At 42.5% G+C, this 27,235-nt stretch overlaps 2 protein-coding genes across 2 annotated transcripts in view; both read right to left on the bottom strand.

The window, feature by feature from the left end:
* Positions 1–25,516, bottom strand: LOC139163196 (major histocompatibility complex class I-related gene protein-like). The gene is made up of 6 exons (XM_070744156.1): positions 25,380–25,516; positions 13,207–13,482; positions 2,685–2,960; positions 1,083–1,364; positions 253–354; positions 1–95 (listed from the first exon to the last, which is right to left on the bottom strand). Exons 1-6 carry the CDS (start codon positions 25,450–25,452, stop codon positions 1–3), a joined length of 1,104 nt encoding a protein of 367 aa, XP_070600257.1. The 5' UTR covers positions 25,453–25,516.
* LOC139159747 (major histocompatibility complex class I-related gene protein-like) overlaps positions 1–27,235 on the bottom strand; it is an 82,360-nt gene that overhangs the window by 3,598 nt on the left and 51,527 nt on the right. The gene's annotated exons all lie outside the window — the stretch shown is intronic.

Genomic DNA, 27,235 nt, shown 5'->3' with positions numbered 1-27,235 from the left:
TCAAAGCCTTTGAGGGGGACAGAGGAACTGGGAGGCCTCTTCCCAACTCAGAAGAACCTCAGACTGCCTGAACCTCAGACTCAGCTGAACCGAGACTGGAGTCCCAGCAAGAGGCTGAGATCTCAGAGGCTCCCCAAGAGGGATGGGACAACAGGACAGAAGGAAGCCCAGAAAGAGCTCCCCAAAGGGAAAGACTTGGGGGGAAGCTCCCCATCTTCCCTCCATCATCCCCCCCCCAAAAAAGATACTTACTGATGATGAGTACCACAATCCCAGCAATCACACACAGCAGGACCAGAGCAGCCACAACACAGCCGATGATGAGCCCAAGGTTGGATTTTGAATCGGTGGATTCTGAATTGGGAGAAAGAGCAATTAAAGTTGAATATTTCCTGTATCATGGTGACAATCATCAATAAAAATTGGATTTCAATTTGAGTTTTGGAACTTTGGGAATCTGGTGTATGTTTGGGACACTTCTGAACATATGCAGAGTTCTTTGAGAGGGGGCTTTTTCCCTTGGGTTTTATGCTGAGCCTCAGAAATTCACATATCATAAAATAATGTGCAAGTTCTTTCTTAGAGAAGAAACACAGAGTGACCTTTTGACCTTTAAAGCATGGAAACCTGTTAGTCTCTGATGGGAAAAGGCTGAAGCTTGGGAGCCTGTTTTCTCACTCCTGATGTCCATTAGTCCAGCCAAAATCTTCCTTCAGAAAAGGGGCTACAGACTCCTCCTGATTCTTCTACTTTTCTAAACAAAAGCAAATCTATTTCTGGTGCTCAGTGTAACTGCTGCTTTTCTGCTGGGAGGAAGAACCAGGGGAGGCCTAAGAGAGGATCTAAGGGCCTTTCATCAGGATCAGCCAAGTATTGTGATGGGATTCTGTAGTTTCCTTTATATCCCCTGAAGTCAGTTCTAGGGTCTGGTCCCTGCAGCTTCACCAACCTCAAACAATGGAAAAACCAATGGATAAAAGCTCAGGTATGTTCACATCTGGACACACCTGGGGTCAGATTTCTCTCCCACCCCCCTCCAGGCTGCCAAAGAGCCCGGTCTTTCCCTCCCTGCAGCCTCTCACCCTTCAACTCCAAGTCCAGAGGATCCTGCAGGCCGTCGTGCTCCACGTGGCACCGATAGCGGCCCCTCTCTTTGGGGTCGATCTGGATGCTGATCCAGTAGTAGTAGGTTCCATCCGCGTTGGGGGTCAGAAACCCGTGGAAAGTGTCCTGCAGCCAGACCTCCCCGTCCCTCGTCCAGGAGGCATCGATCTCCCTGGGGTAGAAGCCGTGGACCCGGCAGACGTGTGTCTCCATCCCATCCTCCACCTCCGTCCTGCTGCTCATCGTCACCACTGGAGGCTCTGCGGAAACACCGGAATTGACTCTGAGCCCCTCCAGAGACTGAAAGGTGGGTGAGAAAATCAGGGGCAGGAAACTCTCCCCCTATTTCCCCCTCCACACCTGAAGCATCTCAAGGGGTTTTGGGAAATGCTCCATATCTGGAAAACGCTCAACCACAAGAACTCCTGATTTTGAGTCTTCCCAGGGACTCAGCCTGAAAAACCTCCGGCAGCAAATTGAGGGTCCAAGGAAATTCCTCTCTGTCTGCTTTGAACTCTGGCTGATCTTGGGCTGCTCCCTTCAGGGGAGGGAGAGTGGAGATGGTCTCTTAGGTTCCCTCTCAAAACAGGAACAACACAGAAGATTCTCTCTACTTCCTGCATCCTCTTCTGCTCCCCTGAATCTGAGGCTGCTCCAGGCCTCTTTCCAAGGGACACAACCAGCGTTCCCCGTAAGCTGCGCACGTGCGCACCCAACAAACCCCCCCCGCGCACCCTTTTCCATGGGCACGAGCTCCCCATCCCCCTGCCAGCCCGCGGGGGGTTGCGGGGGCGGGGAGGCACAGGCAGTTAAAGGAAAGGGAGCTGGGGCCGCCGCTGCCTCCCCACAGTGACTCCGGCCCCCTCGCGCCCCTGGCCTCTCGGCGCTGCCCCCCCACCCACCCGATCCGCCCCCTCTCCTCCTCCGCCTCCTGCCTTGGGGCGCGACTTCTCCAGTGCCGGTGGCTGCGGCTTCTTTTCCTTCTCTTCCGTGCTCCAGCCAGGGGGCTGCGAGAGAGGGTTTTCTCCGTGTGCTTCAGGAATGCCCGCCCCTCCCCTCTCGCAGCCCCCTCGCTGGGAGCGCTTTCATCCCGGACTTTCAGCAAGGGGGCGGCAGTATAGGCAGGGCAGGCATTCCCGGAGCGCTCGGAGAAAGCGCTCTCGCAGCCCCCTCGCTGACACAAAAAGAGAGAGAGGGAGAGAGAGAAAGTGAGAAAGAGAGAGAGAGAGAGAAAGAGGGGGAGAGAGAGAAGAGAAAGAAAGAAAGAGATAGAAAGAAAGAGTGAGAGAGAAAGAAAGAAAGCAATAGAGAGAGAGAGAAAGAGAGAGAGAGAAAGAGAGAGCGAGCAAGAGGGGGAGAGAAAAAGAGAGAGAAATGACTCTTGATTTAAAGCATATGGTAAGAAGCACCCAAATAATAACAGAGAAAAAACCCCCCACCGTTTGTGTGTGTGTAGGTGCTGGAAGGGGGGGATTCCCAGCAGGGCAAACAGGCTGCAGGCCAGGGACTCAAAGGGGCTGAATGTGTCCAAGAGATCCGGCCATAAAGGAGGAAAGTCCAGTCTCCGTTCACATGCTCACCTGTCCTCAACAGCGTCTCCTTCCCATAGGACAGGTACTTCTTCATCCAGTCAATGCAGATTTCCTCCAGGTAGGCCTTATGCCTCTGATTCCATCCTGGATCAGCATTCCATTTCCTCTGGGTGATCTGGGCCTGGGGGTCGGGAGCCACCCAAGTGAGGGTCTCCTTGTCGAAGGTGATGTAGGTCCTCCCTTCATAGCCATGCTGCTCAAATCCTCCTTTGCTCCCGTCTCTCCGGAGCTCACAGCCAAACATCCTCTGCAATGTGTGGAGGCCTAAAAGACAAGAGAGGAGGATGGTTTCCGTAGTCCTGAAGATAGACAGAGCTGCCCCCCTTCCTGCAGGGACTTTGACAGAGGCACTGACACCCCCATTTTCTCCCTAGACTTCAAGGGAAAGGAAGCCCCCATCACTAACCTCCCTCCTCCCCTCCCTCCCCCTCCCTCCCTGCATTCCCCTCCCCCCAGGACGGAGCCCCTGAACCTTCCCAGGAAAAGGGAATCTGGAAAAGGCAGCAGAGGATCCCAAGGGAGACGGAGAGAAGGAGGAGGGGAAAAGAAACAGAGGGACGGAGATCCTTCCATCTTTCTCTCTGCTGTTCCTCTGGGGGGAAAGGAAGGGATCCCAGAGAGGGAACAGGAGCCTGGATCTGCGGCTGCAAAGAAGGACTGAAAATCTGGTGGTCTCAAAGAGGATCTGGTTGATCTACATAAATGCTTGCAGGGATCCCTGTGACTATAAATCTTGGACTACATTCACAAATAGCATCAAGTCACAAGGGCCTGTTCCCACTTTGGTCTAACCAGAAACAAACCATGGTTTAGTGCAATGTGGGAATGAAGCCTTGAAGGGCCACAAAGGAATATTTTCCTCAGCAAGTGGCCCAGTCTGATCTGGACACCTGAAGGGTTATTGGCCTTTGAAATGAGCTTGAAGTCCACAGTCTTTGCAAGGCCCTGGAGAAGATATTGAGACTTCAAGTGACCAGATTCATGGATTTAAAAGAAAACTGAATCTTTGGAAAAACCAAAAGGAAATCCTGAAATGTTTCCACTCCTGTTTGGGCTTGAGAGGGAGGAAGGACGCCAGGAACTCTCAAATCTAAGGGGAAAACCACCTGGAAGGACAGTTGAACTAAACTGACCAGTGTCTTCCCTCCCTTTCCCCACCCAGGAATGTCGGGGGAGTGGATCCTTTCTCTGCATCTTCTGCTCAGCCAGAGATCTTCCCTTTGGAGGAAGAGGAAGATCCTCGTGAGCTCCAGCCTGATCCTTCCCTCGAGAGGAGATTCCCTGATCTCCCCATGGGGAAAATGGACTTTTATTTATTTTTCTTTGATTAGTTTCCTTTTCCTCCTTTAGCCCTTTACTTTATGTTACCTTCTATTAGTTTGTATCTTTTGTTCAAAAGGTTTAATGCAAATTATATTTAAAAGTTCAAGATGCAAACAGGATATCATTAAAATTGTATTGAGAACACAAGAGAGGCTGATGTCCGAAAGCCTTTACATAAATCAAGGCAGCGCAACCACATCTGGAATACTGGGAGCAGTTGTGGCCCAAAGACCCCCAAAAGGAGAGGAGGGAGCTGGAGAAGGTCCAGAGGAGGCGACTCAGGCAAGGGGAGGGGGGAAGCAGCCCCCATTTATTTATTTATTTATTTATTTATTTATTTATTTATTGATTGATTGATTGATTGATTGATTGTTAGAGTTGAAAGGGACCATGAAGGCCATCGAGTTCAACCCCCTGCCCAAGCAGGAACCCTATAGTACACCAGTCAAGTGGCAGTTCAATCTTCTCTTTAAAATGTCCAGTGTTGGAGTTCACAACGTCCGCTGGTAGATTGTTCCATTGGTTGATCGCTCTGACCATCAGGAAGTTCCTCCTTATCTCCATGTTGAATCTCTCCTTGGTCAGCTTCCAGTCGTTGTTCCTCGTCTGGCCCTCTGGTGCCCTGAAGAATAAAGTGATCCCCTCCGCTCTGTGACATCCCCTCATATACTTGTAGACTGCTATCATGTCCGCTCTGGCCCTCCTTTTCTCTAGGCTATCCATGCCCAGTTCCCTCAGTCTCTCTTCGTAAGTCTTGGTTTCCAATCCCTTAATCATCTTGGTTGCTCTTTTTTGCACCTTCTCCAGAGTTTCAATGTCTCTTTTGAACTGTGGTGACCAGAACTGTATACAGTACTCCAGGTGTGGTCGGACCAGGGTGTAGTAGAGTGGTATTAAGACTTCCCTGGTCTTGGAGTGTATTCCCCTGTTGATGCAACTTAGGATTGTGTTGGCTTTTTTAGCTGCTGCTGCACATTGTTGGCTCATCTTTAATTGATTATCCACCAAGACTCCGAGGTCTCTTTCGCAGTCGTTACTGCTGAGAGGGGTTTCTCCCAGGTTGTATGTGTGTCCAGGGTTTTTTCTGCCTAGGTGAAGGACTTTGCTCTTGTCGATGTTAAACATCATTTTGTTGGTGTGGGCCCACTGTGTTAATCTGTCTAGGTCTTTCTGTAATTTGAGCCTGTCTTCTAGGGTATTGGCTACCCCTACCAGCTTGGTGTCGTCTGCGAATTTGATCAGTTGCCCTTCTATTCCCTCGTCCAAGTCGTTGATGAAAATGTTGAAGAGCACAGGGCCCAGGACTGAACCTTGTGGTACCCCACTGCCTACGTTCTTCCATGTGGATTTGGAACTGCTGAGGACAACTCGTTGGGTGCGGTTGGTCAGCCAGCTATTGATCCATCTGCATGTGTTGTAGTCTACTCCGCTGTTTTCTAATTTGTTGATTAGGAGATAGTGGTCGACTTTGTCGAAAGCTTTGCTGAAGTCTAAGTATATGAGGTCCACCGTGTTGCGCTGGTCTAATGATTTGGTTATGGTGTTGAAAAAGGATATGAGATTGGTTTGACATGATTTGTTTCTGACAAACCCGTGTTGGCTGTTGGATATTATCCTGTTTGTTTCCAGGTAGTGGCAAAGCTGTTTTTTAATTATTTTCTCCAGTATTTTTCCAGGTATTGAAGTCCGGATAATAGGTCTGTAGTTGCTTGGATCCGTCTTTTTCCCTTTTCTGTGGATGGGAACTACGTCCGCTCGTTTCCAGTCTTCTGGTAGGTCTCCAGTGGCCCAAGATTTTTGGTAGATGAGGAGAAGAGGTTTTGCTATGGTGTCTGCCACTTCTTTTAGGGCTCTGGAGTGGAATCCGTCAAGTCCCGGTGATTTGTACTCGTTAAGCTCCCTCAAGTAGTCCCTAATGGTAGCTTTGTCTGCGTTGAGTTCGGTTCTGGGGCTGTTATTTGCAGTTAGGTTGTAGGTTGGTTGGTGGTTCCTTTATGTGTGAAGACTGATGTAAAGTAAGTATTGAGCAGCTGTGCTTTGTCTCTGTTGTCGGTTATTTCATTACCATCTTTGTTTTTTAGTATGGTGACTGTTTCCTTGATTTTTTTCTTGTTGTTTATGGGGTGGAAGAAGTTTTTTTTTTTGTCGTTAATTTTCGTTGCGAGGTGCTGTTTGTGTTGAGCTTTTGCTGTTCTTAGGTTTTGCTTGCAGGTTCTGGCTGTTTGCTGATATTCCACCTTGGTTATGAGTCCTTCTTTCCATTTGTTGAGTTTGGCTTTTTTTTCTTTTATGTTGTCTGCAAGGTCCTTGTTTAGCCATGCTGGTTTCATTTTAGTTTTTCTGCTTTTCTTTTTCGTGGGAATTGAATTGTTTTGGGCCACAATGATAGTGTTTTTTAGGGCTTCCCAGGCATCCTGTGTGGATTTACTCTTTAGAAGTTCCTTCCAGGGTTTATTCTTCAGGTTCGCTCTGAGCTTTTTAAAGTCCACTTTTCTGAAATCTGGGACTGTAGTTGAGGAAAGGTTGGGACATTTGGGGCTCTTTAGCCTGGAAAGGAGGCTCCCACTAGACACACAGGTGCTTTCAGCCCCTGCCCCCAAACAAGGTTCCTTTTTAAAAAAAATATATAATTTTAATTGGTTTTTATAGGTTTACAAAAAGAAAAACAGACATATAACAGTGCACAGTGCTTGTGCCCATCACCAGACAACACACACACCCCGTCACCCCCACCACCCCTACAGAAGGATTCAAAGAGGTTTAACTTGTTTATCTATCTATTAATCCTTGGCTCTATCTTGAGCAAATTTTACTAAAAGAGTGATTGTAGTTTATTTTTCGTATTTACATCACAGATTTTACTTAACATATAATCTTTTACCTTGTTCCATCGCACCATCAGCTTCTCTAATTTATTCTCATCAAAATTATTTAATCTTATTTCCATAATTTCAAAATATATGTGATCCACCATATACCAATACCAATTTTGTATTGTCCATTTTGTAGAATCTTTCCATCCTAAAACTATCACCGCTTGAGCACTTTCCAGTGCTGCAGTTTTAATTTCCTTAAATTCTCCTAACTCCCTATATTTAATTAAAATTGCTGTTTCTTTTATAATAATCCAATTAATGTTTAACATTTTGTTAATTTCATTCTGGACTACCTTCCAGAATTTCTGTATTTCTGCACACTCCCAGATCATATGGATGAATATTCCTTTTTTCTGGCACCCATGCCAACATTTGCTCTTCTCTTTCCCCTGGAAGTGTGCAATTTGTACAGGTGTATAGTACCACTTATGTAAGATTTTTCTTCTCATCTCTTTAACTCTCGTATTTTTAATCTTATATATATTTTCTATTATTTCTTTCATTTCTCTTTCATCTATTTGTAAATCATCCTGCCAACATCTTGTTAAGCTTTTAGCTACTTCTTCTTCCCTTTGCAATAACAACCTATATATTTTGCTGGCTTGTGCTTTACTTTCATTTATCTTTTCCTTTATTATTTTTTCTAAAGTATTTTCTTCTCGTAAGAAGATTTCTTTATTCTCACATTTATTTAAATATGTACATATTGCATTGATCTGCAACCAATTCTGTTTACCGATCCACCATTCCAATCTGGTTCTACTAACTCTTCCATCTTTCTCATATACAGTGATCCCTCGATTAGCGCGGGGGTTACGTTCCAAGACCTCCTGCGCTAATCGATTTTCCGTGTTATAGTGGTGCGGAAGTAAAAACACCATCTGCACATGCGCGCCCTTTTTTCCATGGCCGCACATGCGCAGATGGTGGAGTTTGCATGTGGGCAGCAGGGAAGACCCAGGGAAGGTTCCTTTGGCCGCCCAACAGCTGATCTGCTCCGCAGCGCGGAAGCAGCGAGGAGCCGAAGATGGAGTTTCCCCGTTGCCCAGGCAAAGGGGAAACCCCATCTTCGGCTCCTCGCTGCTGCCGCGCTGCGGAGCAGATCAGCTGTTGGGCGGCCAAAGGAACCTTCCCTGGGTCTTCCTGCTGCCCAGGCAAAGGGGAAACCCCAAGAGAGCCAAAAGAGCACCGGGCCGGTTGGTTCCCAACCAAAAGAGTTTACCCCGATTGTCCTCGGTGGGGGAAAACAGCGCGTCGCCAGGCTCCCCATCTTCAAGAGAGGCGCGACGGCTAGCCAGGATCCACGCAGGGGAGAAAAGGCGCGCGCTCCCAGCCGCTGCGCCCCGCTTGGAGAGCAGCGGCGAGCAGAGCACAGAAGACGACGAGGCTTTCGAGGGCTCCAAGGTGGGCGGCGGCGCGTCCTTCGAGCATGCCGGCGGCGACCCCAAACTGAAGGCGGCCACCACACACACACACGCCGCCGCCGCCATCCACCCCGCCGGGTTCCCCGCTTGCTACCTCTTCGTCTTCTCCCGCCTCCGAGGCCGACCAGCCCAAGCTGCAACAGACACACACACACATACACGCACTTCCTCTCTTGCGCTCACACAGACGCACTCAGACAGAAAAGAAAAAAAAATCCCCAAAAGAGAGGGACAAGAGGCAGGCACAAAGCGGGGGCACAAGGGGAGCTGCCCGGCAGAGGTTGCTTTTTTTCTTCTCGTGGGCAAGTGGAGGGGGGGAGAGAGAAGGAAAGAGAGAGAAGGAAAGAAAAGGGGAGAAAAAAAGAGAAATGAGAAAATGATTGAAGCAGAGAATGACAGGAAAGAAAGAGAAAGAGACAGAGAAGTGACTCTTGGTGATGACGTATGACGTCATCGGGTGGGAAAAACCGTGGTATAGCAAAAAAACCGTGGAGTATTTTTTAATTAATATTTTTTGAAAAACCGTGTTGTAGCGTTTCGCACTAATCGAGACCGTGCTAATCGAGGGATCACTGTAATTGTTCAATTCTCGTTACCCCTTTACTATTTAGTATCTTAATAATTCTACTTAAATTAGCATCATCCCCTATATTTAATCCATGTAACGTTGATAACTTGGATACTTTTATTCCGCTTATCCTCTGCCATTTAAGCCATATTTCTAAACATGCTTTAAAAGGATCACTTAAGGTACCAATTTCAATTCTACTCCAATTTTTAAATAATAGTTCTTTATTGTTTATGTTATTAATTTCTTTTTCTAATTCTACCCATTTCTTTTCCCCCCATAACTGTAGCTCGATTAACCTTTCCATTTGAAATGCATTTCTATATAGTACTAGGCATGGGCTGCCCCAACCTCCCTCTTTCTCTTGTGCAAACTGCCAATGCTTCCTTATTCTGGATTTTTTGTCTCCTTCAATCCAAAAATTTAGCCTACTATCCCATTCCCTTAATTTTGCCTCAGGAAAACTACCCGGTAGAACCTGAAACAAATACATCATTTTTGGAATTATCATCATCTTAAGGGCCCTAATCTTAGCCATTCTTCCTAATTTTTTGCCCTTCCAATTTTTAATCTGCTTCTGGATTTTTTTCCATATTAAGTTATAATTAGCCGTTGTTATTTTTATTGGATTTTTAAACAACCATATTCCCAAATATTTCATTTTTTTACAACCTAATTTCAATCCTGAGATTTTTTGGATCTCAATTTGCTCTTTAGGGCCAGTATTTAAACATATTATCTCTGATTTTCCTATATTAACCTTAAGACCAGATTGATCTTTAAATTCCTGAAGTAGTATCATTATTATTTTCATCATTTCCAATTGGGGTTTCAGACATTACTATAGCATCATCTGCAAATAAATTTAATTTCAATTCAAGTTCCCCTATTTGATAGCCCCTCCATTCCTTATCATTTCTAATTTTGTTTGCTAATGTCTCAATTGCTAATGCAAATAGCATTGGGGATAGTGGGCAACCCTGTTTAGTTCCATTCTGAATTTTAACCATTTCTGTTCTATTGCCATTTACTCTAATTTGAGCCACGTTATCCTTATATATTGATTCTATAACTTTGCAGAATTTGTTTCCCATATTTAAGTCATTACATAATTGAAATAGGTAATCATGGTTAACTTTGTCAAAAGCCTTATAAACATCTAATTTTAAAATGCTTAATTTTCTTTTGGTACTGGTAGCATGGTGTAAGACATTGATCACGTTTCTTATTGGTTCATAAATTTTCCTTCCTTTCACAAATCCATATTGATCTTCTCCAATTATTTTTGGTAATATATTCTCCACCCTATTTGCCAATATTTTCAAAAATATCTTGTAATCCTGGTTTAGCAGGCTAATGGGGCGATAGGAACTAGGATCCATTAAATCATGATCTGGTTTTGGGACAGTTATAATTTCTGACATTTTCCATGTCTGTGGAGTTTCAAAAGTCTCCATCACATTATTAAACAATTTCACCATATATGGTAATAATTCATTCATATACACTTTATAGTATTCAGCAGTAAAACCATCTGGACCTGGAGCTTTAGCAGGTTTCAATCCCTTAATAACTCAAGATATCTCCTCACTTATAATTTTTGCATTTAACATTTGGCTATCCTCTTCTTTTAATTTTTTTTTAATCTCTGAGGTTTGTGAAACAACATGCTCTTTTTTATATAATTCCCCATAAAAATCTCTCATAATTTTTTCCATTTCTACATTACTACGTTTTATTACACCATTCTTATCTTTTAAAGCAGGAATATAAGATTTCTCTTTTCTTTTTTTCAAATAATGTACCATTTGTTTCACTGATTTATTATTCCAACTTCTAATTCTATGTTTCATAACCATCTTCATTTTATTCCAGTTTTCCTCCTCCAGTAATTGTAATTTCTTTTTCTTGAATGATAGTAATAAATTCCATTCTCTATTTCTTGTGATTTTTAAGGTTTCTTGAATTAAAGCTATCTCTTTTAATAAATTATTTCTCTTAGCATCCCAGGATTTCCTAAGGAAAGCTTCCGTACTAATGCAGTTACCCCTCATCACTGCTTTATGTGTATCCCAAACTATTGTTTCTTTAATCTCGCCTGTTGCATTAGTACAAAAGAATCCACTAAGTTCCCTTTGTAATTTAATTCTACTCTCTTCATTTGCTGAGACGATGGGGTTGTACCTCCAAATTCTTTGTTTACTACAAACCTCTAGCTCTAAAACAGCTGACAAAGGAGCATGATCTGATAGCCAGATAGCTTTCCCTTCTGCTTTCTTAAATTTTACCATATCTGTTTTATTAATTAACATGTAGTCTATACAACTAAATTTATTATGTCTTGCAGAGTAGAAAGTATCTCTATTGGCTACGTTTTGATGAAGGTCCATCATATTGATTTTGTTTAAGTGTAACTTTTTCTTTTCCCCCTTCCCTGTTGTTAATTCCAAATTAAAATCGCCTGCTAAAATCACTATACCTTCCGCAAAATTATCTAATTTGCGTTTTACATTTATTATGAATTGTTTTGCATTTACATTTGGGGCATAAATGACCGCTAAGGTTACTAACTTGTTTCTTATTTTCCCCTTAATAAATAACATTCTGCCATCATTGTCCCTCTTAATATTACTTAATTGAAAATGCACTCTTCTGTGAACCAATATAGCTACTCCTCTTGCTTGATTCGTTCCTCTCGACTCGTAAACTTTTTGCCACTCAGTATTTATAAGTAATCTGTCTGTTTTTTCCCTTCCCTTATGAGTTTCTGAGAGGAATAAAACATCTGCCTTACTGTCCTTAGCCAGCTTCATGATTCTACATCGCTTTTTCTGTGATGAAAGACCATTTACATTGAGAGATAAAAGCCCTAAATCACCCATTTACATAGTCTAAAAGCATTTCCTCTTCCAACAAAACAGAGCCTATCGGAAAATTGTTTTTTGTTACAATGAATCCCCACCCTGGTGCCTCTAACCTGACCTCCCCCCCAGGGGAAGGCAACGAAAAAAACCTTCCGTTACTGAGAGGAACTCTTGGATCTACGTTCCCTCAGAAAGCCCTCCCTTCTCCCCCATTTTACAGCATAGTGAAAGATTCCCCCGCCTCCTTCCCTCCTCTCCCCTTGTTAACTAGCGTGAACAACCAAAAAAAGATACAAAAAATATTAATTTGTTGAAAAACTTATTACCATGTTAGCAAGTCAACTCAGTTCAGTTTATTATTACTTTTTCTTCTGACGAGTAACTCTAGGCTCCTCTTTCTTCTCCTTTTGAAGCGAAGCTAACTCTCTTTGAAGTGCAGCAATTTTGTCTTCTTTACTTTGCTCTGCCTCGCGAAATGGTTGAAGAAAGAGCTCTTGTTCAGCTGGGTCTGGCCGGTCCACCGATGCCTGGCTCTGAGTTGCTCCCTCTGGATTTAATCCTAATTGGAAAAGTTGTTTGCTCCCCCCAAAATCTTTGGGGAAGCCTCTCAAGCGAAGATTAGCACGACGGTTCCTTGAAGGTGAATCTTGTCCCCCAAAGATGGCAGAAGGGGGAGGGGCTGCTGAAGAAGGCCTCCCCCCCTCCAGGGCAGCCCCACCAAGAGGACAGGGCAGGAGTTCAGCCTGAGGGACCAAGGATGGGAAGCCACGAAGGCTCTGAGAGACTCTGGAAGGGCCCCAAATGGAGGATCCTTTCTTCTCTGTCTTTCCCTCTCAGGATTGGGAGGATCCTGGCCCTGTGCCCCCCCCAGAGCCCCCACCCCATCTGGGTCTTCCTGGCCCCTCGTTCCAACTGGAGGATGAACAGAAGCTCCTGGCATTTGGGGGTCCCTTGTCCTTCCAAAAAGGGGGTGAAGGGATCTGGTGATCCCAGGTTGATCCGCACTTGATCCCTTATTTCTCAGGTGGAAACAGAGAAGGATGAGGACCTGCTTGCTGTATAATTTAATTAGGATCCACTGCCTTTTTTGGGGGGGAGACATGTGATTCCCTCCCTCCCTCACAGCAGGAGACCCACCAAGGTCAGACCCTCCAACTTTCATGGGGGGGAGGAGATTTGAGTCTCTTTTTACCTCAGTTTATATCAATATCAACATTCAGAAAGGCAGATGGATAAATTTAAACAAGTTTTCATTAAATGCAAGTGGCAGAAAATGTCAGCTATGGAGGGAAGGACAATCTTATATGGATTTTTAAAAAAGAATAAACATATTAAAAAAGATTTTTAAATGCTGTGGAAGCAGCCTTTCCCTTTGAAGGGACCCCCCCTTCCCCCCCCTCTGGTTCCTGGGGAGGGGAATATGGGGCCGGAGGAGCCACCCGACCCATCACTCACCTTCACTCTGATTGTAGCGATTCTTCAGAATCTCCAGGCCTGCTCTGGAAACCTCCTCATCACCACGAGATATCTGTGTGTTTTTGTCCCAGTATTGGGGATCCTCCTTCCCCACCTTCTCCATCCAGGAGACTCGAGGCTTCATCCTCCGGCTGTGGCTGTCGTAGTGAACAAAGACCTGACCATCCAGAAACCCCACAAGGACAAAATGGGGCTGCCCCTGACTGGGCTCCGAGATGCCAGTGAAGAAATACTTCAGGGAGTGGGAGGAGGCGCCTGGAAGGGACCCAGAGGGGCAGAGTTAGGGGGCTTCAGTCAAGGACCCTGATGCTCTATGGGGCACAGAAGGCCCCATTCCCAGGTCTGGAATGAAGGAGGAAGAAGACAAAGAGAAAATGAAGGTTCAGGAGGGAAGTGTTTTCAATAGGAAAGTGAACATAAGAACAAGGGGGCACAATATGAGGTTAGTTGGGAGAAAGATCAAAAGCAATGTGAGAAAATATTATTTCACTGAAAGTGCAGTAGATGCTTGGAACAATCTTCCAGCAGACGTGGTCGGTAAATCCACAGTAACTGAATTTAAACATGCCTGGGATAAACATATATCCATTGTAAGATAAAATACAGGAAATAGTATAAGGGCAGACTAGGTGGACCATGAGGTCTTTTTCTGCCATCAATCTTCTATGTTTCTAAGGGGGAGATGATGGGAGAGAAAGAAAAGTGGTGGAAAGAGGTAGTGACCGAGAGGCAAAGGAGCATCTTCTGGAGGGTTGGGGGAGAGGAAAGGAAAGGAAAGCAGAGACAAAGAGAGCAGGACCCCCAAACTTTTTCTGCTCCCCTCCAATTGTTCTCCCATCCCAGCAAGGCCTCCCTCCACCCCTCCCCCTTCTGCATTGCTCAGTCTCTGCCCCAAGGAAGCTGCAGGGGGACACAGGAAGAAGGGAGGGCTCCATCCTCAGAAGCTCAAAACGCAGCAGGAAACCCCATCTGGTCCCCCCAAGAGAGAAAAAAAACATTCTGACTTCACTGAGGCCCAACATGGATTGTTAATAGGTGCAGATTTGAGGGGGGATTTTATAAAATGGGGAGGGGGAGGGGGAATTGGGGTGAGACCAGAGGCCGTGGGATCCTTACAGGAAACCCAAACTGCTTCCCTGGGAGTTATGGGGAGGCAAAGGGGGGAGCAAAGGGGGGCAGCAATGTTGCAATGTAGCCCCCCCCTGAATCTTCCCCCTCCCTCCCCCCCCAACTGGGAAATTCCCCCTCCCGTCCCAGAGTTCAGGCATCTAAACAGGACTTGGCTTTGAACCAGGGACTCAGTGGGGCTCAACCTTGACCCATGGAGGCCCAGTGGTTAGAATGCAGCATTGCAGGCTAATTCTGCCCACAGCCAGTAGTTCAATCCTGACCTGCTCAAGGTCCATTCCTTCCAAGGTCGGTAAAATAAGGACCCAGATTTTCAACTGCTTTGAGTGGAGTGAAAAAAGTAACTTATGATCATTTTTCACACTTATTTATTTATTTATTGGATTTGTATGCCGCCCCTCTCTGGAGACTCGGGGTGGCTAACAGCGACAATAAAACAGTGTACAATAGTAATTTGATATTAGAGATGATTAAATATCCATCAATATAAAAACCAAACATACATACATACATACCATGCATAGAATTGTAAAGGCCTAGGGGGAAAGAGAATCTCAATTCCCCCATGCCTGGCGGCAGAGGTGGGTTTTAAGTTGCTTACGAAAGGCAAGGAGGGTGGAGGCAGTTCTAATCTCTGGGGAGAGTTGGTTCCAGAGGGACGGGACCGTCACAGAGAAGGCTCTTCCCCTGGGTCCCGCCAGGCGACATTGCTTAGTTGACGGGACCCGGAGAAGATCCACTCTGTGGGACCTAACTGGTCGCTGGGATTCGTGCAGCAGAAGGCGATCCCTGAGGTAATCTGGTCCGGTGCCATGAAGGGCTTTATAGGTCATAACCAACACTTTGAATTGTGACCGGCAATTGATTGGCAACCAATGCAGACTGCGGAGTGTTGGTGTAACATGGGCATATTTGGGAAAGCCCATGATTGCTCTCGCAGCTGCATTCTGCACGATCTGAAGTTTCCAAACATTTTTCAAAGGTAGCCCCATGTAGAGAGCGTTACAGTAGTCAAGCCTCGAGGTGATGAGGGCATGAGTGACCGTGAGCAGTGACTCCCGGTCCAAGTAGGTTCACAACTGGTGCACAAGGCGAACCTGGGCGAACGTCCCCCTCGCTACAGCTGAAAGATGTTTCTCTAATGTGAGCTGTGGATCGAGGAGGACGCCCAAGTTGCGGACCTTCTCTGAGGGGGCCACTTACGGCCATTGTAGCATCCCCATGTTCTTCACATGATCAAAATTCAAACAGTTGTGATGACTGCAGGGTCCTAGGGTCATGTGACCCCCTTTTGCAACCTTCTGACAAGGAAACTCAATGGGGAAGCAGATTCAGATAAAAACCATGTACTAGTTTAACAACTGCAATGATTTGCTTTAAAAAATTGGTAAGAAAAGTCGTAAATTGAGGCAAAACTCAGACATTTCCCACTTATCAACATAAATTCTGGGCTCAATTGTGGTCACAAGTTGAGGACTAGGTATATAAGTCTAAGCACTGATGCTATTGCTGTGCCACAGAAAACCTGGGATTATCCCAAGAGAGAATAAATAAAGAATTCCACTCACCCAATTAGGGTCTGAAGCCATAATTCCCAGGTGCTAGAAAGGCACCAGATTTTTTCTGAATCTCACTTTCTCTGACACTTTTCCTCTTTTGAAGCTGATCCAACACGTTGGGAGCACAAAGAAAGGCAGAAATGCCCCTCAGCCAATTTGGGAAGATGGTGAGAATAGGAATAAGAATAAAATAGAATATAGAATGGAACAGAATAGAATTCTTTATTGGCCAAGTGTGATAGGACACACAAGGAATTTGTCTCTGGTGCAGAAGTTCTCTGTTATTTCAATTGTCCACCAGCGACTCTCAAGGCTTAACTCAGAGTTTCTCCAACTCGACCACTTGGACTTCAGTGTGGACTTCAACTCCCAGAATTCCCCTCACCCCAGAAACCCCCTGGTACCTTTCCACCCTGTCCCCACCTCCTGCCCCCCACTGAGGCTGCTTGGGAGTTCTTGCTGAGACCCTCCATTGTGTATGGGGGTGGGGGGCTCAGCTGGGGTCCTCTCCCCAAAACTCTTCAGCTTCTGTGGGGAGGTTCCTGTCCCCTTAAAGCTTTTTCAGCCCGACTTCCGGGTGGAGCTCCAATCGCGCCGGAGGAGCGGAGGCTGAGCTCCGGCACCGCTGTCCTCCTTTCCAGCCTGCAGGACGCGGTTTCGCGTTGTGCCGATGCCGGAGGGGTCGGCACAGGACAGGGGGTCTCCTGGACACCCTGGGACGGATCGCCACGGTCCCGGGGGTTAGGGATAGCCCCGCAGCTGCGGACATGGAGAGCCGTGCCCAGGCGGCTGCCTGGACGCAGCCATAGCGATCGCCGATAGTGGAAGGTCAAAAAAAAAATAGAAGAAGTCTACAAATAATTGATCAGCAGATAAAGGAGACGTACAGCACCACACGGAATTCCTTTGGTATCTCCACAAGTTTGGGAAAAAGAAGATTTTCAACTTTAAGGCGAATACAACAAAAGAAGAAACTGTAAGTGATATCCATCCGCAGAGGAGAAGATCAGCCGGAACTACTTGCCTTTGTTACAATTGAGTATAATTTTCATTTTTTCCCCTTTTTTGCTACCTTAAGATTATAGCGTGGTGTGTCTACTTCCCCTTTTCTTCTTATATTTTTTCTTGTTGCAATTTTGGTATATAAATTTTTCTCTTCTAAAACTAAAGTTTGACTTGGAAATCATGGAGTGAATGAAGTAAAATATATTAATCAATTGAGCACTGTAGGACCAATGAACTGAACTAATTTAATTTATGTTTTTTCAATGGAATTTTTCTGAAGTTATAAATATTTGAAATGAATTTTGGACTATACATCTCATTTTTCTATTTTTAAAATTTTTGACATTACTTTTATTCCATTATTAATTTTTTTCTTGGACTTGTTGGGACTATTTTTTGTGTGATTTTAGAGGCGTAAGGATATTTTTTGTATTTTTATTTTTCTATTCCTCGTTGTTCTTTCCTTTTTTTTTTTTAATTTATAATATAGAAACTTGGACTATCTTATTAGTATTTGAATTTAGAAAATACTCTGGACATTGATTTTGGATCTATTTTTCTTTTTTCTCCTTTTCTCTCTGGATAATTTTATTAGAGCATAAGTTAGGCCCACTGTTTCTGGACTCATTAGAAATTTTTGGACCCTTGTTTCTTTAGAGTTTTTGATATACCTCTCTTTTCTAACAAAGAGTCTGTTCATTACAATTACCTTTGGATTAATTTTTATTTTTTCATTTTATTTTATTTTTCCATTCCTACACATATAAGTATATTTTTTGAATATTAGAAATAATTTTAAATATATTTTTCTATATTTTTTAAATATATAAAATATTTTCTTCTCCTCTCTCTTTTCTGTCCTCTTAAAAGAAATTCTCTCTAGTTATTGTTTTTTCTTTCTATTTGCCTTTCTTTGAAGAAATTCTCTGTATTTTTCTTTCTTTTTACTTTTCTCCTTTTTTCTTTTCTTCTTTCTCTCTTCCCCTTTTTTTCTCTTTTATATTTTTTCTTTTTTTCTTCTATTACTAAATAGTTATGTGCTAGAATATTGGTTTCTTCCTTTCCCCTACCTGATCCCCATTTAAGGAATTTAGGAACTCACCATAATATTTTTTCTTTCTCTACTTCTACCCCTTTACTTTCTTTTTCTTTTCTACTTTCCTTTTAATTAAACTCAACAACTAATCACAGCATTAATTGAATTAAATCAATATATTCAATCTTTCCCTTTCCCTTTTTCTGCCCCATTTTTCTATTAAGATACATAAGATCCAGATTAAAATATTTTTTAACATAAAATAAATAACAGTAAATTTTGGATTATGAAAGGTTCCCACAGGGCACAGAGTGTGACTTCAGTGACTACAATAACAACGCGAAAACAACCAACTACTCCTGCCCCAACTTCTACACCCAGGACCTCCCCAACCTCATCACCGTTACAACAAAGGACCATACCCACAATGTTAGCCAAAGAGAAAGAAAAAGACAAGCTTACGATGGACCCTGGTCTTCAGACTATCCAAGAAGCACTAGCTGACATCAAGGCATTACAAACCCAGGCAAAAACTCAAAGTAACACAGACAAAGAAGAAATGAAAACCTACCTACAAGAACTGAGGCAAGAGATGAAGGAGATGAAAGACGAAATTAAAAAAGAAATTGCAGAACTTCGAACTGAATTAACTGAAGTAAAAGGGAATGTTGCCGAAATGGACGGAAATATAAAAGTTATTCAACAAAAATTACAAGACAGCGAAAAGAGAATACAAGTGACAGAAGGAAAAATCCAAGATGTGGGACAGAGAGTAGAAGAATACGAAGATTGTAACTACGCTGCCCGTAGAGACTTTGATATAGCAATAACCAATCTAGAACTCCACTCTGCACAACATGGCCTGAGGTTTCAAAACATCGAAGAAGAAAAAGACGAAGATCTGCCTGCAAAAATGGCAGAAGTTATGGGAGCTATTTTGCAGTTAGAACCAACAGAACTGGTAAAAGAGATTGACGAAGTCTACCGAGTTCAGACTGGATACGTTAGGCGCCACAATTTACCCAGAGAAGTCCACATTAAGTTCACAAGAAGAATTGTCAAAGATACGATACTGAGATACACAAAAAATGAGTCTTTCCAACGTAATGGAAAAGAAATTGCGATTCTGAAACAAGTTCCGAGGAGAGTCCGAGAGGCTAGAAGACAATATTATTTTCTTACAAGTATTCTAATCAGAAAGAGCATTGCTTTTAGATGGCTGATACCAGAAGGTTTGACCCTAATATGGCAATCAACGAGAGTGAAAATAGAAAGTGTAGAACAAGCACGATCCTTTCTGGCACGCAGTGGACTGGACAGTACCGCACAAATTCATATTCAACCAAAGGCTAGTGACGAAATGATGGGGGCCGCAGGTGGTGGAGGGGAAGAAGCGTTGGTGGTAAGGCAGAAACAACTACAGATCTCACAAGACCTAATTTTGGATACCCGACTTCGAGAACCAAAAGAACCCAAAAGGTACTATAAATAAAGATGACACATGATCTGAAAATATTTTCAGTCAATGTAAATGGATTGAATAACCCAAGGAAGAGAAACCAAGTATTAACTAAACTTACGAAACAAAAAGCCCAGATAAGCATCCTACAAGAAGTCCATATCAAAAAATCAAAAAGAAGTCTCCTTAAAAATTCAAAATTGGGAAAATTATATACAAGTTTGGCCAATCAAAAGAAAAGAGGTGTAGTAATGTATATTGATGATTTAATTGAATCCAAAGAAATATATAATGATGGTGATGGAAGGATTTTGATAGTACAATTAGATTTAGAAACAAAACCTTTAACAATTGTCTCAATTTATGCACCAAATGATAATCAAAAACAATTCTATAAAGACCTACATGAAAAAATTAATGAGTTATCAATTGAAAATATGATAATAATAGGAGACTTTAATGCAATATCAGATGACCAAATGGATTATAATGGGAAAAGAAAAGAAAAGAAAAAAAAGGTAATATTACCGGCACCATTTTGGAAAATGAGCTCAGAACTGGCACTAAAAGACGTATGGCGAGAACAGCATTTAAAAGATAAACAGTATACTTTTTATTCCAACCCACATAAGACATGGTCTAGAATTGATATGGCTTGGGCCCCTATTCACATAATGGAACAAATAAGTGAAATAGAAATAGAAACAAACACTTGGGCTGACCATAACCCTCTATCCATATATTGGAAAGGTAAAAGGATAATAAAGAAGTGGTCAATGAATAGAATTATAATAAAAGATCCCGAATATAAGAAATGGATAGAGAAGGAATTAGAGATTTTCTTAAAAATAAATAAAAACACTGATACTACCCCTCAAAATTTATGGGACACAACCAAAGCATATATACGCAGATTAACAATAGCATTCATAGCAAAAAAGAATAAAGAAAAGAAAGAATACCAAGGAACATTAGTAGAAGAATTAAGAAAATTAGAAATTCTAATGCAAAAAGAGGATAAGGACGACAAATTAAAAAATCAGAGAGAATTAATAAGACATAAATTGAGATTAATAGAACAAGAATCAATTGCAGAAAAGATAAAGAGAGCAAAACAAGATTATTTTGAACATGCAAATAAACCTGGAAGATGGCTGGCATACAAACTTAGAAAAGAGAGAGAAAATAAAATTATAAAAAATTTGACGGATTCAAAAGGTACAATAAAACATAGAATAGAAGACAAAAAGGAAATAGCTTCGGAATTCTATAAACAATTATACAAGAATGAAGAGATAAGTGAGGATTTAATTTTTAAATATTTGGAACAAATAGAACTTCCAGTTCTAACGGAAGCTCAACAGCAAAGATTAAATAGACCTGTTACAGATATAGAATTAAAACAATCTATAAAGAATCAAAAAAATAATAAAGCAACTGGCCCAGATGCAATACCAGCCGAATTTTATAAACTAGATCTAGAAATATTCTTTTCCAACATGCTTCAGATATATAATCAAATATTGACAACAGGTAAATTACCAAAAACCTGGTCAGAAACTTTAATAACCTTAATACATAAGGCTGATACCAAGAAAGAAAAAATTGAAAATTACAGACCTATCTCATTGTTGAACGTAGACTATAAAATCTTTATATCAATATTTGCCAATAGACTTAAAAGCATTATAAATAACATGATACATAGTGATCAAAATGGATTTTTACCAGGAAGACAAATTAAAAATAATTTAAGAATAATTTGGAATACTATGAACAGCACCCTGAAAAGCAAATGGCACTTGTATTTCTAGATGCCCAAAAAGCATTTGACAACGTGGATTGGAATTTTATGAAAATACAATTAAATAAGATGGAAGTAGGAACAAAGTTTTTTAATATAATAGACGCTATATATTCTGAACAAACTGCTAAAATTATAATAAATAGTGAACAAACAGAAAAAGTAGTTATACAAAGAGGAGTAAGACAAGGCTGTCCAATATCACCATTGTTATTTATTTTAACTTTAGAAGTATTGCTGATAAAAATAAGAACAGATCAGAAAATAAAAGGATTGAAAATTAGAAAAGAAGTCTATAAAACACAAGCATTTGCAGATGACGTAGTCTTTATTTTAGACGACTCAATAGAATCTATTTTAAATTTAATAAATGTGATTGAAGAATATGGGAAAGTTGCAGGATTGAAAATAAATAAGGAAAAGACACAGATATTAACAAAAAATATGACTGAAATACAGAGAAAATACTTAGGAGACTTATCAAACATGAAGATCACGAAAAAAGTGAAATATTTAGGGATATGGATGACCTCCAAAGCCCTATCTTTAAAAAACGACAATTATTTAAAATTATTAAGTCAGATTAAAAAAGACTTAGAAATATGGAGTAATCTACAATTATCATTTGTAGGAAGAATCTCTACAGTTAAAATGAATATCCTTCCAAAAATATTATTCCTTTTTCAAGTGATTCCAATAAATCCAGGAACGAAATTTTTTGCTGAATTGAATAAGATAATAAGAAAATTTATTTGGCAAGGTAAAAAATCAAGAATAAAACAAAATTCATTAGAGGACCGTAAGGAGAGAGGAGGCCTGGGTCTCCCAAATTGGAAACTATATTATCATGCCACGGCTCTGACATGGATAAAAGAATGGCTCACACTAGAAAATCAAAGACTGCTTAATCTAGAAGGCCACGACTTGATGGTTGGGTGGCATGCATTTGTATGGTATGATAAGTTAAGAACCCACTCATATTTTAAAAATAATGTTATTAGAAAGGCATTGATAGAAGTGTGGAATGAAATAAAGAAAAATCATTTTTTAGTAATGCCAGAATGGGTTTCACCCCTTGAAGCTATAGTACACCCAAATCTTAAAGGAAAAGGTAAGATTTGGAAATATAGTGATTTGTTAAATAATCAATTAAAATTAAGAACAAAACAAGAGTTATATGAGTTAGGTATAGATTTAGATTGGTGGCATTATACGCAGATTAGTTCTAGATATCAAATAGACGTAAACACTTATATTTTTTTAAAAGAAAATAATGTACTGGGCAAATTATTATTCCAAAATCAAACAAAGACAATTGGAAATGTTTATAAATATTTACTAAATCATAGAACGATAGGTTGGATATTGAAAGATAATATGATTAGTTGGTGCAAAAATTTTGGCAAAGAGATTGATTTAGATACTTGGGAAAAGATATGGATGTACAATTGGAAAATAACAAAATCAATCTCTTTTAAAGAAAATCAAATTAAGATGTTTTATAGATGGCACCTTCCACCATACAGAATCTCTAAAATGTTTCCTTCGGTATCGCCCATTTGTTGGAAATGCAAAAAAGAAGTTGGCACATACTACCATGCATGGTGGACCTGTCCGGAGACCAAAATATTTTGGAATAAAGTAGAGAATTGGATAAATGAAATAACAAAGGAGAAGATTAAAAAATCTCCTGAATTTTTTCTATTGGGTATTTCAAACATAAAGTACAAGAAAGAAATTTACTATTTAATAATACAAATATTGACGGCAGCACGAATAACATTCGCGCAGAAATGGAAAGAAAAGACGATACCGAAAGACACTGAGGTGTTCAAAAAAATTATAGAGTGTGCAGAACTAGATATGATGACTAAACGTTTGAACAATCAAACTGAAACAGAATTTTATAAAATTTGGGATAAAGTATATGATTGGTGGAATGTTAAAAATAGTATCAAAAATTAAATATATAAGAATAAATGATTACTTAAAAATTATAAGATAGAATTATATAGTTTATATAGTTTATATTATAACTAACTTAGAAGTGTTTATATTATCTTCTTTTTGTATTACTAATAATTTGTTTATTGCTCTTTGATATATATATATATATATATATATATATATATATATATGTATATTATTATTATTTTTTGTTTTAAAAAAACATAAAGAAACTTAATCAACAATCTTAATTTTAAAAATTTATAATTAAATTTAATGATAATGTAATCTTCAAGTGTGGCTTTTCTGCTTAGATCTTGTAATAGTTAGAGCCTTTTATATTCTGTATTAGTTAGACTTCTATGATAAGCGGAGCAATTGTAGCTCCTTAAATGTTCAATGTTGTTTGTCTTTCTTCGTTTTCCTTTGAAAATAATAAAAAATATTTTTTTTAAAAAAAAAGCCTTTTCAGCCCTTCCTTGGAGGGGGGACGAAATTCACAAGACATAAACTATGGCAACTTTTTCTAATAACGACCCAAAAGCCCTTCACATTGGGTTAAAAGAATGGAAAGAAAACAAAATGCTCCTGGGGAATCTCCAAGGCCCCTTTGTTGGTGTCTATTCTGAAAGCTCTTCAGAGGAAAAATTCCACCAGGGCACCAAAGATTTTAAAGATCACTTTCAGGATCATTCATGGGACTTATTTGGGCAGAACAGAGGAAAAGGAAAGACTTGAGCCACCCAGAGAAATAAACAGTCCCTCTGCCCATTCCCTCCAGTATGGTCTCCCAGTCCTTCCCAGTTCAAGGCAAAGGCCTGGGCCTCCTCCTTCCTGCTCCTCCCCACAATCCCAGGGGCTGCTCAGAGCTTTTGGGGATCCCCAGATCCACTTCCAGCTCTGGGGAGATTTCAGAATCCAAATGGATCAGATCGGACCCTCTGTGATCCAGAACCCACTTCTTTCCCTTGTGGGGCTGAGCAATGAGCAAGGCTGAAGTCTGCCTGAGAGGAGAAACGTGTGAATGTAACTCACAATCCTGAATCCTCCTCAAGTCAGAAATGACAGGTGTGGCTGTAACACAGGTTTGCATAGGTTTGGCATCCTGACAATCGTGAATGTGCCTCCGGTCAGGAAGGGCTGGTGAGTTTGGGCCTGTCTGTGTCCAAGCAAATTTCATGGTCCTCACCCAGAGGTCTTCTCTCCTTTTACCTCCAAGCAGCTTATTTCATCCTTAAATTCCTCCCAACCTTTTTTAATGTCTTTTGAAAGAGGACCGAATTTAAACATGCCTGGGATAAACATATATCCATCCTAAGATAAAATACAGAAAATAGTATAAGGGCAGACTAGATGGACCATGGGGTCTTTTTCTGCCGTCAGACTTCTATGTTTCTATGTTTCTATGCTATATTGATAATTTCTCAGAGCAAACAGCCAGGAACACCCCACGTTCCCCATTACCAAAGAATAAATAATACATTATAAATATTTTTTAATTTTGCAAACTGTCACATGTTGGGAGCTTCTGAAATGGGAGAAGGAAACTCTTGGGGGGCAAATCTCTGCCTGCCCCATCCCCAAAAAAGCTCTGGAGATATTGGGGTTCATTTTAGGACCAAGTGATGGTGGGGATCAGGAGAAAGTGACAATCAGGAAGGAGGGATCTTGAGCAAGATTATTAAGAAGCCCTTCTCTCCAGACTCTTGTATTCACAGGAAGACTTTAACCCGGATCGATCCACTGCACCAGCATCTGCCAAGACACGGATCCGATTAGAGAAACCATCCGGGTTCTTCCAACACCAGAAGCCCCAAAGCCCCTCCCAAGGCAGGAAAGAGGATCCAGGCGGAGGGCTTGGGCGAAGGCAGCCAGGAAGTTCTTCATCTGACCTGATCACCTGCAAACGCCGCTTTCCGACAACCTCCACTTTGGGGGAGGGAAAGAACTGCGCTTGGGGCGCCCAGATAGACTTGACTGACATCGGGGGGGTTGACCCTCGTCCTGTCCCCAGAGGGGCTCTCCTGGGGGAAGGGCAGCCGAGTCCCATCAACGCTGTGGGACCTAATCAAACGGTGGCCGGAGGGGGAGGGGGAGCGGACTCGAAAGAGGACCGAATCGGATTTCTATTTCTGGGATTAAATTTTCTGGGGACGAGTGAGAGAGGAAGATTCCCTGGAAGAAAAAGGGACCGGAGCCCCCCAAAGGACTCACCAAGGCAGCTCCCCCGTAGCAGAGACACCGCCACCATCACCGGGAGCCAGAGGGGCGCAGGGCGCAGAGCCATCCTGGCCGCCACCCTCAAGCGCCGCTCCGCTCTCTTGAAGTCGCAGGTGGAGGAAGAGGCGCCCCGCTTGATCAACGGCACAACAATACAGGAAAAGAGGAGGGGAGGGGAAGGAAGAAGTGGAGAGGAGAACTAGGGAGGAGGAGGGGGAGAGGAAGAGTGGAGACAAAAGGAGAAGAGAGGAGAAGTGGAGAGGAGGAGGGGATGAAGGGGAGATTATTTACAGGACCATCTTCGGCCTCACACGTCCCAGCGACTGATTAGATCGCACAAAGTCCGCCTTCTCCAGGTCCCGCCAGCCGAGCAATGTCCAAGGATCGCAGGGAAGGGCCTTCTCGGTGGCCGCCCTGGTCCTCTGGAATCAACTCTCCCCAGAGATTTGCACTGCCCCCATCCTCCTGGCCTTTCAAAAGGCTTTAAAAACTTGGCTTTTAAACTGTGCTCCGGCCAGTAGTATGAATGATAAATGGATGAATGCTTTTCTTTAATATTGAGGTTTTAAACTTTGTACTTGATTTTATTGTTGCACTCTGCCTTGAGGCCATAAGAAGAAGGTGGCTTATAAATCGAAATAAACAAATAAATGGAGGAGGGGATAGGGAGAGGAGCAGAGAAGGGGAGGAGGGGAGAGAAGAGGAGAAGGAAAGGAGGGGGGAGGGGAGGAGGAGTGAAGGGAGGGGAGGGGAGGAAAGAAAACGAGGAGGGGAGGAGTAAGAGGGGAGAAGGAAAATGGATGGAGAAGAGGAGAGATGCAGGGAGGGGAGAGGAGGAGGACTAGAGAGGAAGACAGGGGGAGGAGTGGAGTGAAGAGGAAATGAGGGGGAGGAAGAGGAGGAGTGGAGAGTGGAGGAGCAGAGGGAAGAGGAGGAAGGAAGAGAAGGAAGAAGGGAAGTGGAGAGGAGGAGGGAAAAAGAAGAGGGGAGAGGAGGACCTGGAGGAGGGGAGAGCATAGCTATTGTAACAGAAAATAAAAAATTGCAATGGGTTTTTAGGTCTCAATTTGGAAAAGGGAGTTCATCTAGAAGGGCTGAGTGACCAAAGGTGTGGCCCCCACACAGCCCATGGACTCATCCCTTATGGGTTCTAGAGAGACGGGGTGAGTTTTAGGAGGGGGGAGGGGTTACAGGCCTTTGTAGAAGGAGAAGAGGGCTTGTCCAACTGCTTCCTGTTTTGGGAAGTTGGAAATAACAAAGGATTTTACCCTCCTTGTTGCTCAGAGACTCCAATTTCTCTGAGAATCTCCAGGGACATTGAAGAGATGTGGACGTCAGCGCCCAGAATTCCCAACTAACCATCGAGTCACTAGCAACTCAAACTCTCCATTAAATGGAGGGAGCGGAGGTAATATTGATTGCTGCAGACAGGGCCGCCATCAGGAATTTTGGGGCCCCATACAGCCTAAGTGTCTGGGGCCCCCCTCCCTTCTTCCTTCCTTCCTTCCTTCCTTCCTTCCTTCCCTTTTTCTTTCTTTTTTCTCTTTTGGTTTTTTTCCCCTTCCTTCCTTCCTTCCTTCCTCTTTCTTTCTTTCTTCTTTTTCTTTCTTTCCTTTTTTCTCTTCTTTTTCTTTTCCCTCCCTCCTTGCCTCCTTCCTTCCTTCCCTTTTAAATTTTCAAACTGTCTTCTTCATATTCCTGGCTGAGGAATTCTGAAAGCTGCAGTGAACTGTCTTCGGCCATTGTCCAGCCCTGTGCTACGGACCCCTCCCTCCACCCCCTGAAGAGGCCGGGGGCTTCTTTCCAAAGCCAGTGGCAGTGATGCCAGAACCCCCTTCCCTGGGGATGGG

The sequence above is a fragment of the Erythrolamprus reginae genome, chromosome 2, assembly GCF_031021105.1.
Source record: "Erythrolamprus reginae isolate rEryReg1 chromosome 2, rEryReg1.hap1, whole genome shotgun sequence".
Lineage (NCBI taxonomy): Eukaryota > Metazoa > Chordata > Lepidosauria > Squamata > Dipsadidae > Erythrolamprus > Erythrolamprus reginae.
The sequence above is the reverse complement of the archived record's forward strand: the minus strand, read 5'-3'. Positions and strand labels throughout refer to the sequence as shown.